The 17,090-nt window shown below is 39.2% G+C and overlaps 1 protein-coding gene across 2 annotated transcripts; it reads right to left on the reverse strand.

Moving 5' to 3' along the window:
• Positions 1 to 438: 438 nt before the first annotated feature.
• LOC127359212 (CD9 antigen) lies at positions 439 to 15,821 on the reverse strand. 2 transcript variants are annotated; one of them, XM_051393085.1, is made up of 8 exons: positions 15,642 to 15,821; positions 7,828 to 7,930; positions 3,923 to 4,020; positions 3,679 to 3,753; positions 2,892 to 2,993; positions 2,180 to 2,269; positions 1,709 to 1,792; positions 439 to 1,001 (listed from the first exon to the last, which is right to left on the reverse strand). In XM_051393085.1, the coding sequence occupies exons 1-8, from the start codon at positions 15,708 to 15,710 to the stop codon at positions 936 to 938; spliced, it is 687 nt and encodes a 228-aa protein (XP_051249045.1). In that variant the 5' UTR covers positions 15,711 to 15,821; the 3' UTR covers positions 439 to 935. The 2 variants fall into 2 exon arrangements, with proteins under 2 accessions (XP_051249045.1, XP_051249047.1); XM_051393087.1 differs by lacking the exon at positions 15,642 to 15,821 and adding an exon at positions 10,869 to 11,038.
• Between the last annotated feature and the right edge of the window lie 1,269 nt (positions 15,822 to 17,090).

Here is a 17,090-nt window from a genome sequence, read left to right on the forward strand (position 1 = left end):
ACCAGTATACATTGTGGTGCTGCTGATCAATTCTGCACAGGCCTGGATCCTCGTCAGCGAGCCTAATGTGATATTTCTGCTTGGGGTATCTGAATATTTCTGCAGACAGGGTTGGAATTACATACATCGGGACAAAAGTCTGAAACGCCCCGAAGTCCTCGAACGCTGCTCTTCTAGTGGATCAAAACAAGATAAAAAACAAATATGAGTGTTTATTTCTATATGCTGTTATTGATGGTTCTTAATGTTTGATTCCTGCTGTTTTTACTCTGTAAAGCACTTTGTAAAACTAATTTTGCTACATAAAGTTTATTATTCTTTATTATCCATTTCTGCAATAGAAATGTTGGACACTGAACTTTTAAAATAGTGTTGAGTGATGACATCCGTGTGCTGAAAAGTCTCAACAGTTCTACAGAAAATGAGTTTAACACCAACCAGTGTTCATTAGTTCATTTATTTGGCATTTTAAAGATATATTTAAACTTCATTCCTCATAATATTTGCATAAAACTCCAAAGTTCAGCTTTTATATAAAAAAAAATCAAAAGCATTTAAATCTGTAACTTCAGAAACGAGCAAAATTAAAAACAAAAACAAAAAAAAGAGCCACGTGGTAAAATTCAGTTAGCTGGAAAACGAATGTTCGATTACAACCTTTCAACACATTTTACATAAAGTTATTATCCAACAGTGAGGAGCTGATGAACGGAAGAAACAGGAGTTATTAGTGATCTTCAAGGTCCTCCAGAGGGCAGCAGAGTCTTTAAGGTCTCTTCTTCCTGCAGATGATCTGAAGGAGGCGGTTCCATACGCTCACAGGTCGACGAGGCCATCCTGTACGGATCCGAACTAAAGAACGACTGTTGTTAAAGCAGAGCGTGAGGACACATACGATGTTAAAGATGGTTTCTGTGGGTTGCTTTTGTGGCTGCTCAGACAAAGTCTCTGGACTTCTTAATGGCACAGCAGAGCATCATGCTGAAGATCATCCCAAAGATCTGAGGAGGAGAAATAAAGGGTTAAAACCAACTGATGCAGCAGAGACGGTCAATTAATAATCAATACTTACATTTTATGAAGATTCATCTCTCAATATTATCAATGTTTATTCATTACACTTCTGCTCATCACTTACTGTAATATCTTATTTCTATCTTATATACTTTGTCATATATTGTATTATAATGTTCATATTTCAGACTCTTATTTCCATGTTTGTTGTTATATATTATAATGCATATAATTAAAAATATATGTCTTTAATGTCTTGTGAGCACCGTGAGCAAAGAAACATGCAGCTCAAAGTCTTTTACAGTTAACGATAAATAAAACTAATAGATCAATTATTAAAAATAGGTATATTCAAGTTCAAAAAATACCCTGTGGTGCAATAAAAATACTAAAACAACCGGTTCTCAAACTACAGTATGTCAACAAACAGGTGGCACAAAGAGGAACTATTGAGAAATATAAACATTATTAAATGAAATAAATCAATTTAAAACCATTAAAATACTTAAACTATGAGAAACCACTGCAATCATCCAACGACTCATATTTAAATTAACGACATCCACATTTGTTTGGACCCTTTAGATTTTCTGCAGGTGAAGTTTGTGTGTCCAGGAAGTAATGGAAGATAAAGTATGTTTGAAGGTACCGTCAGTGTCTATCTGTGCACAGAGTATCAGAGTTCTGGTCTCACCATGATGATACCGATACCGATGCCGACCCCTCCGATGATGTGCAGTTTGTTGTTGAACATCTCGTCGATCGCAGCCGGACAGCTCTGATAGAAGAGCAAATACATTCATTTAATAAAAAGAGACTTTAAAAAGATTTTATTCAGTGCAGAAAATTAACAACTGTCATGATTTCTAAACCGAAAATATATCAAAAAATAAAAACATCAGATAAACAAAGTTGTATTTACACATTTTGGAGAATAGACCTTTTTCACAGCAGCCATTTTGACATGAAATAGTGTGTTGTGTTTACTATGTCAAAATGGCTGCTGTGAAAAAAGGTCTCAGTGAGACTCCCTGGTAATTAGGTATTAAATATTAAAACAAACTCTCAGTGAACGACTGCATTAAGTGACCATCACTGTGGTGCCTCTGTGTGACCTCCGCCCCTGTATAAGTCAGTCAGAAACCCCGTCCCTGTGTCGCGTTACCGTGGTGATGAGGACCTCCAGTCCATCCTTCTTGGGGCAGATATCTCTGGCGGCGTCGATCACCGTCCCCGTGGGGCCGCAGCAGTTCAGCTGTGACGAGGAAACGACGACACAACTTTTAATTTCCTCCAGTGAGAAATACTTTGATTTTATTTGATGTTTATTTATTCTGAAAAGCACTTTGGAAGATTACATTTGTGTTGATTTTTAGTATTTAAATTTTCAGTTAATGAAATTTTGGCTTTTTCACACGCAGGAAAAACAACCAACATGTATTTGTTTGATATTTTACACCCATTTAAAAAGGGTTAAGGGACAACCATTAGAAATTAGCTGTAGCTATAAATCAGGATTCCTACACATCCTGGAAAAGTAACTGAATAACTTACATCATGGAAACACCTGGAAATTCATTAAAATATCCTGGAAATAATCTATGTTGTCCTGGAAAGTGTTTTTTATTTCAGCCCGTCAGATTGTCAACGTAAACCTGAGTTTGAGGGAAATTGTCGTAAACTGTAGTCAGAGAGAAGCTCTTAAATCTTAAATACAAAGTACAGCGGAGTCTGAGGAGCAGTTATTTGGTCATGAATCAAAGATCTAGACAAACTCACACACCAGAGGATGGCGCTAGAGTTAAAGTTACAGGAACAGAGTGTGTGTGTGTGTGTGTGTGTGTGTGTGTGTGTGTGTGTGTGTGTGTCGTTCTCACCCCAAAGTGGATTAGACGCAGCGTCTCCTTCAGTGCTTCCTGTCTGGTGTCTTTATAGTTGCTGTAGGTCAGTTTATAGAACTCTGTAACGTCCTCCACCACCTGAACACACACAGACAAACTCCATTAACACAGACAGTGTTTAGTTTCTGCCACTAGGGGGCGTCTCACTTGAAAACAATAAGAAAAGAGGACATTTGTTGAGGTGGTGAAGCAGTGTGGGATCATGGGAGTTGTTGTCTTCACCACCATTGGCGCATTGCAGTCAGCTTCTCCCGGTTAGGATTCCTTCAGTGTTCATGGTTCAGGAGGTTTCTACCGGGAGCCCAATGATCCACAGAGGTCTCCTCCTCTCCAACACAAACAGACCCGCTGATTAAAACCACTAAACCCACTGAATAAAGCAGTTCCACCTTAAACACACTGAATAAAGCAGTTCCACCTTAAACACACTGAATAAAGCAGTTCCACCTTAACAATCACTGCTTCTCCCACGCTGTTGGACAGACAAAGGACGTCCCGGAGGGGCTGCGAGCCGAGCTGCTGCTAACGTTAGCTCAGCTTGTTTCTCTGATAACTTAAGATCCAGACGTCCGATGACTAAAATCCTTCATCCGGTTCAAATCTAGAGTTAAAAAGCACCAAGATCTAAACAGTGGATGGTAACAATGTGGCTTCAGTCTGGATCAACAGTCAATGTATGACAGCTTCTGGCAGACAACCACAAAAAGAAGACGTGTGTGTGTGTGTGTGTGTGTGTGTGTGTGTGTGTGTGTGTGTGTTTTACCCTGTCCTTGTTGGATAGGCCCCAGATCCCAGCAGCCACTTCCACAGCGAAGATGAGGAGCAGGAAGAAGAAGAACTAAAAGAAAACAAAGAGTCAGTTTTTCATGTTTCTGGATTCTCGTCTGTTTACGTTCATTCCTTCACTTTTACTCTCCGACTCGTTTCCTACATTTTCCCTGATGCTCGATAAAAACAGAGGCGGACTGAATCAGAGTAAAAAATACCCTTGTCTAGAGTCGACTCACCAATCCCAGCATGCAAGGCGACTCCTTAATGGCTCCGCAGCATCCCAGGAAGCCCACGACCATCATCAGAGCCCCCGCCGCGATCAGGATGTACACACCTACACAACAACAACAACAACACATTCACACAGTGATATAACACTGCAGAGCTCCTCTTCATTAACACAGACACTAAAATATGAGTCTAAACATCAGGATGCAACGTCTACTTGATGAAGTCTTGTTTTACAGAAGATTCAGGGATGTGAGTGAGGAGCTCAAACACAAGTAAAAGTTTCCAGAACAGCAGATTATTTCCAGGATTTTTGATCATTAACTAGTCTCTTAATTTCCAGGTTTTCCAGGATTAAAGCCATTAGCTCCAAACTCAGGGTTCGTACACATTTTAAAAGACGTCCAAACTGACGAAGGACATCTGTTTAAAATATTTGTTTGACAATATTAAAAAGTCGACCCGAGTTTTGTTTTAAGAAACAGAAAAAGGACCAAAAAATCCCAGACTACAGCAAATTGCGTCATGTTTATATGATCGAACACACACACGCGCCACACACACACACACACACACACACACACACACACACGATATTATTGGGATCTAATTTTAGGAAAACTGGCCACAATATGCTTAAAATCCATCACAGAGCTCAGATTACATTCACACAGAAGGTGGACCTGAATCCTCCATAGCAGCCAGCAGTAATGATGCATTCACTGTCGTCACATACATTTATTGTCGAGCAGCGTTTTTGTGTCTCTGTTCTTTGTTCATTAACTTCTGTTTGAGGAACTCTGATTTGTTTTGGCAGCCTGAAGGTGAAATGTTGAGTTGAAAGGTAGAAAAAAAGCACAAACTAATTATTACGTTATGTTCTAGAGATGTTTGACAATCAGTTGTCGGTCAGAGATCCAGCTGTTAAACTCTATATTGATATTTATATTCTATCAGAGGTTATTTGTTTTTTTACTCTGATCTGTCTTGTGACCTTTCAGGCTGTTGTTGCTGTCTAGTATCTTATAAATCCACAGAATGCAGCAGGACACTTTTATTACATTTCTAAATCACATTAAATACCCGTATTACCAGGAACAATACAGCCCTAATATACACACAGACGCAGTGTATCTGATTTGCTTACAGTTCGTCATCATCTGCTTCTTCGTCACGTTAATTTGCATCAGAAATTTACATCAAAGCTTGTTTAGTTCGAGGGAACTGACGTCTCTCTACTCCTGTAAGTTATAAAAATACAGGCAGTGACCAGATGAGAATGGACAGGGAGTTCAGAGAGAGCCAATTACTCTGAGTTCTCCCGCTCTTTTTAAGAAATCATTATTCCTGTCCTGCATCTCCAGGTTTTTCCAGGACACTCAGGAATTCTGAGCTGTGTTGATAAGACGCATGAACCCTTACACACAGGTGACAGGTGTGTTTCATGTAGATAAGATCATTCAGTTGAGGAGACGACGAACTCATTTAAGATATTTATCTAATTCCTCGCGCAGTGGCGGCTGCCGTCATCAAACAGGTTGAATTACATCAACAGCGTGTTATTTATGGGAGCGTTATCAGTGCAATACATGAGTGAAAACACATATTGTGGAAAGGAATTACAGCCCGAGCGATCAGATCACAGATTCAGAGTGTGACAAATAAACAACTGAGCTACTAATAAAAATAAAAAAAGAGGATTCTCTCATTTTATTAAGCAGCAGCTTGTATCTCTGTTATGTTAATTTGATTATGTTAATTGTTCATGACAATGTGGAACCGCTCCTGTCTCACCAATCAGCCTGAAAAGTGATTTATGAATGAGATTATTACTGTTATAACTATAACAGTTCATTTTCAGGACAAACAGGACAAGATTGTGGATTTCTGCTCATAAATTGGGGATTGTCTATTCATCCTAATCCAGGCAGATACTTCACAAGATGTGTTTCAGTAATCTCCTCTGGATGTTGGTTATGGATCAATAAAGCCATAAATCACACCGTGGTAACGCGGCCATGTTCTTTTCCAAACAGCCATAAAAACAGAAGTGATTTCAGAGCCAATAAACTTTGTTGTTGTTGTCGTCCTTAATGTGGCTTTTTGTGATGAATCATACCAACAACCACAGCACTGATGTCACGGCTACAGTCACCACACAAATATTCCTCCTCCTCCTCTTCCTCCCGAGCTGTTATTAAGATGTTTGTCATTTTAAAAAAAAAAACAATCCTCTGTCGCCCGACCGCCCACTGCGCTTATCGGTTTTGATGGAAGCGAAACACAAAAGAGATGAAGGGATGGAGGCCGGCTCCGTCTCTCAGCGAGATCCTCGGAGGAGAACACAAAGACGTCCCTGTCAACTGACGAAGAATGAAAGCTATGTGAGGAAGGCTCTGCCAGGCTGGAGGAGCCGCCGCTGCCTCGCTGTGGACTAACTTTGGCCTCAGCTGGCCTCTGTAGCTTGTTTCTGCCATCAGGTTGTTCCTGTTGTAGCAGTCGCTGATAATGAAGCAGCATCCAAAAAGGTCACATCTGACAGTAAAGCAGCACACGAAACTTCAGCGATCCCTCAGGCAGCTTCCTGTCTGCGTTATATGTTCATCTTAAAGCTGCAGTCACTACCTGATGTCAAAAATCTTTTTATAACCGATTAAATGTTCAGGTCAAAATTGCAAAACATTCCTGACGTCCAGCTTCTCAAAAGTGAGGATCTGTTGCTTTTCTTCGTTATACAGCGTTTTAAAACTGAATGTCTTTGGGTTTCAGACATTTAAAAGACGTCACCTTGGACAGTCTTATTGGCAGCTGCTGTTTGCCGCCACTATACTCTGCCATATTGGGGAGGTCAACATCTGCTAGTTAATCACTGCAAAAATCGACTGCAACTCGATTAATTCTGGTCTGGTTTTCAAGAAACTTGGTTTGTTATAAACGGGAGAAATTGAATAATTTGATACTGGTTGGAATTGATTCAGTCACTAGGGTCAATATCAGCTCTAAGCCAACAAATTAACCTCCAGACAGCCACAAATTCCACCTAGAATTTGACCTTTTGGCAGTTTCTATGTGTTATATTGCTATAAATTGGTTGCTTGTTCTTGCCAGTTTCCTGTTAGACAGTAATTTGTGAGCATGTGTTGAGGCTTTATGCACAAGCTCACACACAAAGTTTTCATTCTGTAGTTTAGCCAAAGAGCTGCTCTGCATCGCAGTGGATGCTTTGAATATTTAGTCTGTTTGTCCAAGCTGTGACTCTTCACTGTTGGTGGTATAAAGCTGATTGTCTCTTCCCAGCAACTGAACTAATTCCTACAACTAAACAGTATCAGGGTTGATTTCTGACGTGTTTAACAAACCAAATTTCAGGAAAATCAGATCAGAAATAAAGTTTAGTGAAGTGGAAATCTTTGTTGTTAACTATTAAACTACCCAATACAAATCGCCTAGATACATGTCAGATGTAGAACGCAGTATCTGTGTTTCTGTTTCTTTACTCCAGATGATTGATAATGGTGACCTACAGTAACACGTGCATCGAGCTCTCCAAGACCAAAACAAAAGACTGTCAATGAACAAAACAGTCCGCCAATTGTTTGTCAAATGTAAGGAACATAAACAAATACACGACTATCATACAAATGATTATTTTGGCCGGTGGATTGAGGGCGGGACAGGAGAGGCAGGAAAAAGGGGAAAGAAGCGAGTTTGTAAGAGATCAGCGCCGGGGAGTCTGGCTAGCTCGCCAGTCATCCGTGTTTGCAAGCGAGCTAACATCAGCCAACTAAAACCACAACTTATTCCCCAAGCTCTGCAGTAATGTTAGTTTTGACTTTGGACATTTATTATTATTTTGTCTGGTGGATGTACCAGTGAGCTCGGCCGGTGAGTCACAGTTCATTTTGGGCCTTACCAGTGAAGAAGACGGTAGGCGCATCCTCCCCCTCAAACAGTCCGGCTGTCCTGGTGTCAAACCGCAGCCACAGACCCACAGCCAGCACCGCCGTACCTGCCAGCTGAGCGAGGAAGAAACACAAACACCTGAACAATGTGCCTGACACACTGAGCCCACAAGAACCTGATCAACCAGCTGCCAGGGTCACCAAAACCTCAGGGTCATTCATGGGGAAAGGAGTGTGTGTGTGTGTGTGTGTGTCCTGCTAGAAAGACTCAATGTCCACAGAAACCACAAAACACAAGTTTACATCAACTGTCACCCAAATAAATTCCCTAATGTCCCACAAAGCTGACATCTGTTGTTGTGCAATGAAGAGTGACACATGAAGTATTCACGCTAACTGGAAACACACACACACACACACACCACCCACACACGAGGAAGAACTCAGTTCAGACAGACATGAGTAAAACTGAATCACCACCTATACAGACGAAGGTTATTATAGTTAAATAAAACTTAAACTGGGTGTGAAAGAACATTTTAGTTGACCAAAAGTGAATTGAAATAAAATAAAAATATATACAGGAAGTGTCAGTTTTAGTCCAATTTATCAACATAATAAGCACATGAAGCTTTTGTTGTTATAATCAAACACTAAAATTAAAGTAACAAGCAGTGATGATCGTGTCGGGGTCCGATCAATTCCCCAGTTTGTTAAAATCAAACAACCACACCTAAAGATCTTCTCCTATGACCAAACATTGGTCAGAGTTCGGTGTAACAGTGTAGTGAGAGGGAGCAGGATTACACAAACACAGCATCATCCATCAAAACCTCCAAACGTCGCCTCGGGCTCAAACTGCTGCTGAACTACGGATCACATCTGTCAGAGTTTGAGTTATTATCGGCTTCATGATGAATGTGAAAAGGTGAAGTTACTGTACGCTCAGTTTGTTTAAGATTCATTTTACATTCAGTCATTTAACTTTATATAGAAGTGTATTTTTACACTGTTTGTTTGATCCCTAACTGCTGTATTTCAACTAGTTATTTCCACTTTGTTCAGTTGCACCATCCCTTCACACTTTACTCAGTCGACCGTATCAAAACACTTCAATAGGTGCAGTATGTATGTGGGGTAAAATGGGAGAGAAAGACACTCCAGCAGTAGAAGATGACTTAAAATACCCTAAATGTGTGTTGAAGAGAGCTCCGAGATACAGATTTGGGGAATCATGATGTTTTAACGTATCTTCCGACACTAATGTGCTCTGTGAATTATAGATGAACGGGGAAACTTCCGCGTCCTGCAGGATGAAAGGATGAAAGGGTGAATGGATATTGGTGTTAATGTGGAGCAAACACACTCAGGAGAGTTGTGTTGTTTGTGTAGCGGCAGCACTGAATCGTCTTAAGTGTCCTGGAAGAAACAGAGGCCGTTCCCCCTCGAGGTCCAACATTAGTTCTCATTAACCACTAAAGGCACTCTACGTCTGCCACCACTGACGCTACAACAACGTCTGCTAAAGAGGAAACTCACCCTGAGACAGGATGTAATGTGGAAAATGTGACAAATGTAGACTTGATTCCTCGGTTTGTTTACAGTCTTGTGAGGCTTTTTATGAGCAGCTCAAGTCATTAAAATGTTGGAATAAATAAATATAATCTGATGTTTTCTCTCAGTTGTACTGTTGTCGTCTCATTAGTCGCCCCATAGCTGTCTACGCTGCCATTACACGCCTTAAACTGCAGACTCCAACAGTCAAAACAGTCATTAAGCACTCTGTAATAACACAGCAGGCTGTGGGGATTAAATCTCTCTGTAATTAAATTACAAAATCATTTATGAAGCAGCGAACACGTCTGTGAGATTCTTCCTGCAGTGTTTATCTGTGGAGTCCAGACGACAGCAGCCTGACTGATGAGGACTGTGTATCTTTATGCAGCTCCAGTTATTCCTGTGTGATTGGATGTTTAGGCTAACAAGGTGTGTCTCTGAAACATGTGACAAGCACAAGAGACACTTTGCATTGTTGAGATTCTTTGAACGAGCTCAATGAGGACTCAGACACACTGGGTACATATAGTGAGGAGTTTAAGGTTATAATCTCACTTTTCTCACTTTTAAAACAGACTGACAAAAATCTACTAAATATATACAAAAGTTAGTTTTGGGATCTTTTTTTATGCCTTCTATGATAAATTATAGATTTATTTATTTATTTCTGAGGAATAAAAAGTGCAAACCACCACATATTTCAAGTAAAACTGATGTGTTTGCGCCTCGATAGTCAAAAAGCAGATAACGGCTGCACAGTTGTATCACGATTAACTGTCTCAGGATATATCTTTAAATTCATAATATGTGGACGAATATTTTAAAAATAATGTTAACTTGCTAATTATGGGAGCCGATAACCTTCAGCTGGGGTCTGTTTGAGGTTTTTCCTTGCCTCTGTCGCCAAGTGCTCGCTCATGGTGGGAACTGTTGGGTCTTTAATTGGGTAAATCCTTTTATTAATTCATTTTATATTCTTTGTATTGAAATATTGACTTGAATATTGAGTATTTACCAAGAAGTACACTAAATAGTCTTACTGTAGTTTGTATTAGTTTTATTCTTATATGGAGGAATATGTATTAAATACAAACATTGACTCATTAAACATGAACCACCGCCTCCTCAGGCTGGTTGTGTTGACAGATTTGAGCAAATTGACAAAAACTAAAGACATTTCCTGTATATTTGTTATATTTTAGTTATTTTACATCATTGTTTCAGTTTATATTTGAATTTCCGTTAACTAAAAAGGTTTTTTCACACTTAGTTTTCAGTTTATTTTCAATTAACTACTATTAACTACTAATAATCTCTCATCAACAACACAAAAATAACCCCAACAAACTAAACCTGAAGGATTTAAAGCTCATTTTCTTGTCTTCTCTTCAACAAAACCTGTTTCAACCCTAATGAGTAACAAACCAAATCCCACAAACAGCTGCTCAGTCTCATGTAACAACCACAACTAACACAATAAAGTGAGTCTACGTACCCAGAAGAGAAAGTTGAACACAAACACCAGGTATTTGATGCACTGAAGGGCCCCCATGGCTCTGAGTTTTAAGGCGATTTAAGAAAAATCCAAACGTTTGAGCTCTCTGTTGTAAAGTCAGTGTGGCTTTGTCAGTGTGGGAGGAAGAGAAGAGGAACAAACCGCACCCTGGCCTGGCTCACCTGGGGGAGGGACTGGTTGGACAGAGGAGGTGGGGGAGGAATACCTGCCCCAGCTGCTCCCCTGAGGTGTAAATCAGGGCAGGTGAGTGCAATTAAAGAGCAGGTAGATTAGTAAAACCCCATGACTCTGACTCAGGGTGAACTATTTATTCTTTCTAGATAATCAAACAATAGCACATTTTTTGGAGATAAACTGGTTTCCCAACAGAACAAACTTTACTTGTTCTCCCTTGCACAGCGAATTTCAGCTTCTTTCCTTCTGGACAGGGTTTAAATACCTTAAAAGTTCCAGCAGCTGTCAGTCAGATCAACACATTATAGTTACGTAAAAAAGAGTTTTTCTTGTTTTTATCTGCATTTCTGCAGCAGTGGTTGTTTATTTGTTATTGATTGCTCTTTGGAAGTCCTGATTTTTAGATCCTTTATCATTGTTGTTTGACTTGTTGAGGAATGCCTTATTGTCTCTTCCTGCAAACCAAATCGACCTTTGGGAACAAATAAAATATCACTGAACCTTGAGACCTTTGTGTTTACTCATGTGGGTGTTTAACACAGTGGTTTAATGTGTTTAACAAGTCTTTACTCTAAAATAAAATGTTGATAACCTGTAGTTTTTACACACCTGAGGGTATGAAAGTCTACCAAAGACGGATGATTTCATATTTCATAACTCTAACTGACATCACTATTGTTTACACAACAAACAAACAACAGTTCTGACTCTTCTAGTGTTTGAGGAGATTTAAGATGAAGATGAAGATGAAGATGTAAACATTAAATACTGTAGTGCATATATAAATATATAAATATATATGATCCCTAAAAACACACCAGTGACACGACACTGATATCTGAAAACAGAATCTAACAGAAAGATTCTGTTCACTGTTTAATGTATTTATGTGTTGATTTATGTGGACTTTAAGGTTTAATGAATGCTGTTGTGGTCTAGCTGTGCTTCAGGGCATACAGATAGTATATCTTTATACATATAATATATATATATATGTACACAGATATGAAAATAAATAAACTAAACCTCAACAGTTTAGTCTAGAAAATGATGAAAACAGAGAAAAATGCCACATTTACAGTGAAAAACAGAGAAAAGCAGCAAATTCTCCCATTTTGAGAGGCAGGAAACGACATTAACAGTTACTCGATTATCCAAATTGATGCGTAAGTGTCTGGGAAGTCTGTGGGAATACTGAGCGATAACAAAGAGAGAGACACAGACGGAGAAAGGTTTGATTACTGAATGAACAACGTAAATGTAAAATGTAAACAGTTTAAAACATATCAGCAGAAAATATGGTGGAGCGTCAGTATTCACACACACACACCTCTGTTGGGACTGGGGTTCAGTGTTTGCTGAGGTAACTGGAGCTGATCTCCTCTCCCAGTGGACCCAGTGAAACCAACAACACTAGCTTTGTTTCCAAGCAGCTAAAGCCTCCCCCATCTCTCCCTCTCTCTCTCTCTCTCTCTCTCTCTCTCTCTCTCTCTCTCTCTCTCTCTCCCTTCCTCCCTTCTTTCTCTCTCTCGGCCATCAGCGACATACTCTGTTTGTACTACCTGCTGGATCTGTTTGCAATCAGAGAGAGAAGTGAGAGGAGGTTGTTGTGGACGGAAGAAGACGCATAAAGGAGTAAAAACAAGGATGAGGAGCTCGGGACAAAAGAGGAGGATTTAGGTAAAAGCAGGGATGAGAAACATAAGAAGGAAGACTGATTGCACAACTTATCTGGTCTTTAATGTCAGATTGGCCTCAATGACGCCCCCTGTTGGCATCTACCAGCATTTATCTAAACTACTGTAAACCCAAACATGTGTCCAAGGTACAAACTACTTAATAAACTAGACCCACAGGTGAGAGCAGCGTTAAGCAGGTCCTCTAATTTAACTGGCGGTAAATGTAAATTCTGAGGTCTTTAAGGACAATTTAATAGCATAAAATAAGAATACTGTATTGATTTTTAGCTATTAGGAGACAAAATCCTGCAGCCAAACAACGATATGTCTTTATTGATCAACAATAATATAGAAAGAATAAAGAAATAGTTACATACAACTAGGGGTGAGTATTGGCAAGAACCTCACGATACGATACGTATCACGATATCGCGATATAAATAGGGATGAAAACACAAGTACCTGTATGCACATCAGATGATATTGATCAGAGGACAAATTGAGTCAAAGCTATTTCATTCAAAACAGCCTCTCCATTTTATTAATTTATGAATTATTAATTTCCTTTTATTAATTTAACAGAACATGGACAGTGCAGCAGCTGTGTTGTTATTGTTTGTGGCTCCTCTAAACAAGCTCAATGTGAAATAATAATGTTTTTCTACAGAAACACATTTCAAGTAATTCCGTTATTGCAAGTCTTACATTTCAATAATATTTTGCCATTTTCGCCTATTTAAATTTCAACAAGTGCTGTGGCATTTTTCTCGAGAATCCAGGGGCCTCCAGGGGCCTCCAGGGGCAGTGGCAGGCTAGTGTTATTGTTAGCTACATTAGCCTATTTAGCAAACCAGCTCGAAAACAAAACTTTACATTGTGTTGCACGCACAACAACACCGTGCAATGCAATATCTCGGCGTGGTGTCTTGCTAGGTGAACTCGCAAGTTCGTTGTGTTCCCACAATATTTCACGGCAGCGAGACGAGGCTTACAAACGACATTATCTTTATCCAACTCGTTGTTCTTACTATCTTTTTTAACTTGGAAGCCAAAGTGCTTCCAAACGTCGGCTTTAAACTGCGGAGGCGTTGTTATTTTGATCCTCAGCCACTCTCTCTAATACAGTCGCTCTTCGGCGCCATCTACCGGAGTGGAGGTACGGAAGTCGTACTGTATTCACAACGCGTCTAAACATAAATCATTATTCTTAAAAAAAAATTATCTTTGGAGTTGAAAGATCAATATTGTATCGGGCGGCAAAGTATCGCGATATATTGCTGTATCGATATTCTTACCCAGCCCTACATACAACATACAACAACCTTATTGAATCTCGTATTATATCGCTGTGGCGAAGTGGAAACCGCTGTTTGTGTTTATCATCGACCTTTTACTACGAGACCACAGAAGAATAAAACAGTTTTATCTCCACTTCCTGTTACTTTCTGCTGTTTACAAGGTTCATTATTAGAAGGTCGGTCAGTTCAGTTTATGTGAACTATTGAGGTTCAAACACCCTCTGCTCCACACTGTCACACCAAACTCCATTCAAAAAACAGCTGTTTTAAGGAAGGCGCATATTTTACCATATAAACACATTAGTTTCACCATCACTGGGATCCATATCTGATCAGCACTGTTTGACAGTTTGATCTGAGTTTGGTGCGTTGAGCTGGACGGACTCACTGAGAATGAGCTGTCAATCACAAGGTAGCCCCGCCCTAAAGCATACCCTGCTTTATGGTCTGTTTTACTCTAAATGGGACCATCAGTTACTAAATGAACATCATGCTGTATGGAAGAAGACTGAAACTAGAGACTGAGACCAGAAACTCATCAGGAAACTGTTTACTGAGCTCATAAATCAACTGAGAAGTCGACTCATTTCTCCATAAGACTGAATGGTAATGGAGCTGCCCCCTGCTGGCTGTTGCAGAGAATGCAGGTTTAAGACACTTAACAGACCCGGGTTGTGTATCAGCAAGAATTTGGCGATACAATACACATCACCATACGAGGCTACGATTCAATACATTGCAACTACTAAAATCGTACTGCAGCTTTAAATCAGAGTTTAATACGTAAGAAGATGTTCGTGTGAGGAAGATCTGTGACATTACAACTCCAGTAGTGTGAGAGTGTGCAGCACTTTGTACGGTAGTTAAACTGTAGAGGATCTTTAAGTTGCAGCGTGTTAAGCTCAGTACAATCCACGTTAGCATTATATGCTAATAATACAGGAACCTGAGGTCATTTCAGAGCTTTGAACTGAAGTTATTCTGCGTGTTCTCGTTCACAGATAAACATACATTAACTGTAAGGCTTTGGTGTATAGTGACATTAACATACAGTACTCTAATATTTGTATCCTGACAGTCTGAGCTACTGGATACCTGAATGGATTAATAAAACCTATCTATCTAAACACACAGGCTGTCAGAGTTAAACTGAGTTCAGATTAATTTTGTTCCGATTGGTTCAAACTTTAACATTTCTTTGCATCCTGAGTTCAAATATTTTCATTTGGGGGCAGCCACCCCATGAATGTTTCTCTACCCGCCCCTGGTGCTCCGCAGTTCCGATTAAATGGATAAAACTGCACAAATATTTAAGTTAGATTCAGATTTCATTAATTGTTTGTGTGTTTTTTATCTCTCTCTTCTGTTTACATGCTGCTTAAATGGATTTATTATCAGGTAACATCCATTAATGTCTGTTTGTTATTTAATAAAGTTACAAAATAAAATAAAAACTGCACAAATATCATAAAAATGTCAACTTTAGAAACAAAAACCACCCTCAGTGACTGATCAAATGCTCAAAGAGACAGGAACTAGTTAATTAACCTCGTTCTGACAATAACGTTATTATCAATAATTTGGATTTTATTGTCACTTACCCAGAAGACGAAATTAAAGATGAAGAGTGCGTATTTGACGCACAACTCCCAGCTGCTGAGAGCCGTCATCCCTGCGCTGTTTATCGGGGTTTAGCTGCAGAATAATCGGTGGAAGATCTGGATAAAAACCCGCCGCTGTTCGTCCGTTTGTAGGTGTTCGGCTCTGTGGCGCTCGGCTCCGTTCGGCTCTGCTCGGGAAGTTCCGTCAGCAGGGCAGAGGATGGGCTGCTGGGAGGAAACAGAGACCATCAACAACTCTCAACACCCACAGAAAAAGAGAGATTTCTGTCTTTCTTTCTGGCTCTTTGCTCCTTTTGTCCTTCTTACAACTAAGAATACATCCTTTGATTAACAAAAATGCCTAAATTGTGTTAAAAATGTGGCTTATTGTGAAAGAAAGAAAGCATTAATTAGACCTGGGAGCAGGGGCGGAGCTATGGGGTGGCCAGAGGCTAATATTAGCCCGTAAAAGCCCCCAAATTGCTGTGCAAAATGCAAACATTACTGTGACAAAGCATTAAATACAAATAAACAATACATTGTGTTTTTTTTAGTTAAAAAGGATTTGTGATCTGGTTTTACTTTAAAATCTTAAATAATTAATAAATCTACTGAATTGAAAGTAAAAAGTCCCAATAAATTAGAAAAAATCCAACATTGGTCATAATTTTGATTAAATGTACATAATAACACCAACCTTTGTATAAAAATATAAATAATAAAAAGTTATATGACACTTTTCTTGATTAAAAACAAAACAGACTTGATAAAGATGAATAAAAGAAAATATAATATGGTATAAAAACCACAAAAGGACAATTATAATAATTATAATTAATATAATAACTATTTAATGCAGTTTAAATGGATATATACAATTTAATTCATAATAGAAATATTTAAAATAAAATGGAATAACAATAATATGAGATGAAAACAATAATAATAAAATGCTTTAATATATTCAGATGATGTTATTTTTGTCCTGTAATCGCAGGTTAAAAACGAATTAAATCAAGAAAACCTGCGCATAAGAAACTATTATTTATCATAGAGAGGTGGACGAAACAAACAACGCCACTCAAACAAGTTCCTGTTCAAAATAAAAACAAGGATGATAAAAAAAATTACAAAGAAAAGAGAAAAAAGTTGTAGAATAACTGGAAATATCTGTGGTTCGGTCAGTACGGTCACATTTTTAGACCTTGAACTTTAAACCTCATTACCAGCCTTCAAAATGCCATAAAGGTCAACACCAACCATAACCAGTGTGTGTGTGTGTGTGTGTGTGTGTGTGTGTGTGTGTGTGTGTGTGTGTGTGTGTGTGTGGGCGCTATAGTCTCTCTCTCTCTCTGGTGGAAATGTGACTGTTTTTCTTCATCTGCAGAACAAAGACGACAGTGTGGCCGGTCAGCCCACGACCTTTGTTTGCAGCTGCACACAAACACA

The sequence above is a fragment of the Dicentrarchus labrax genome, unplaced genomic scaffold (genome assembly GCF_905237075.1).
Source record: "Dicentrarchus labrax unplaced genomic scaffold, dlabrax2021, whole genome shotgun sequence".
NCBI lineage: Eukaryota > Metazoa > Chordata > Actinopteri > Moronidae > Dicentrarchus > Dicentrarchus labrax.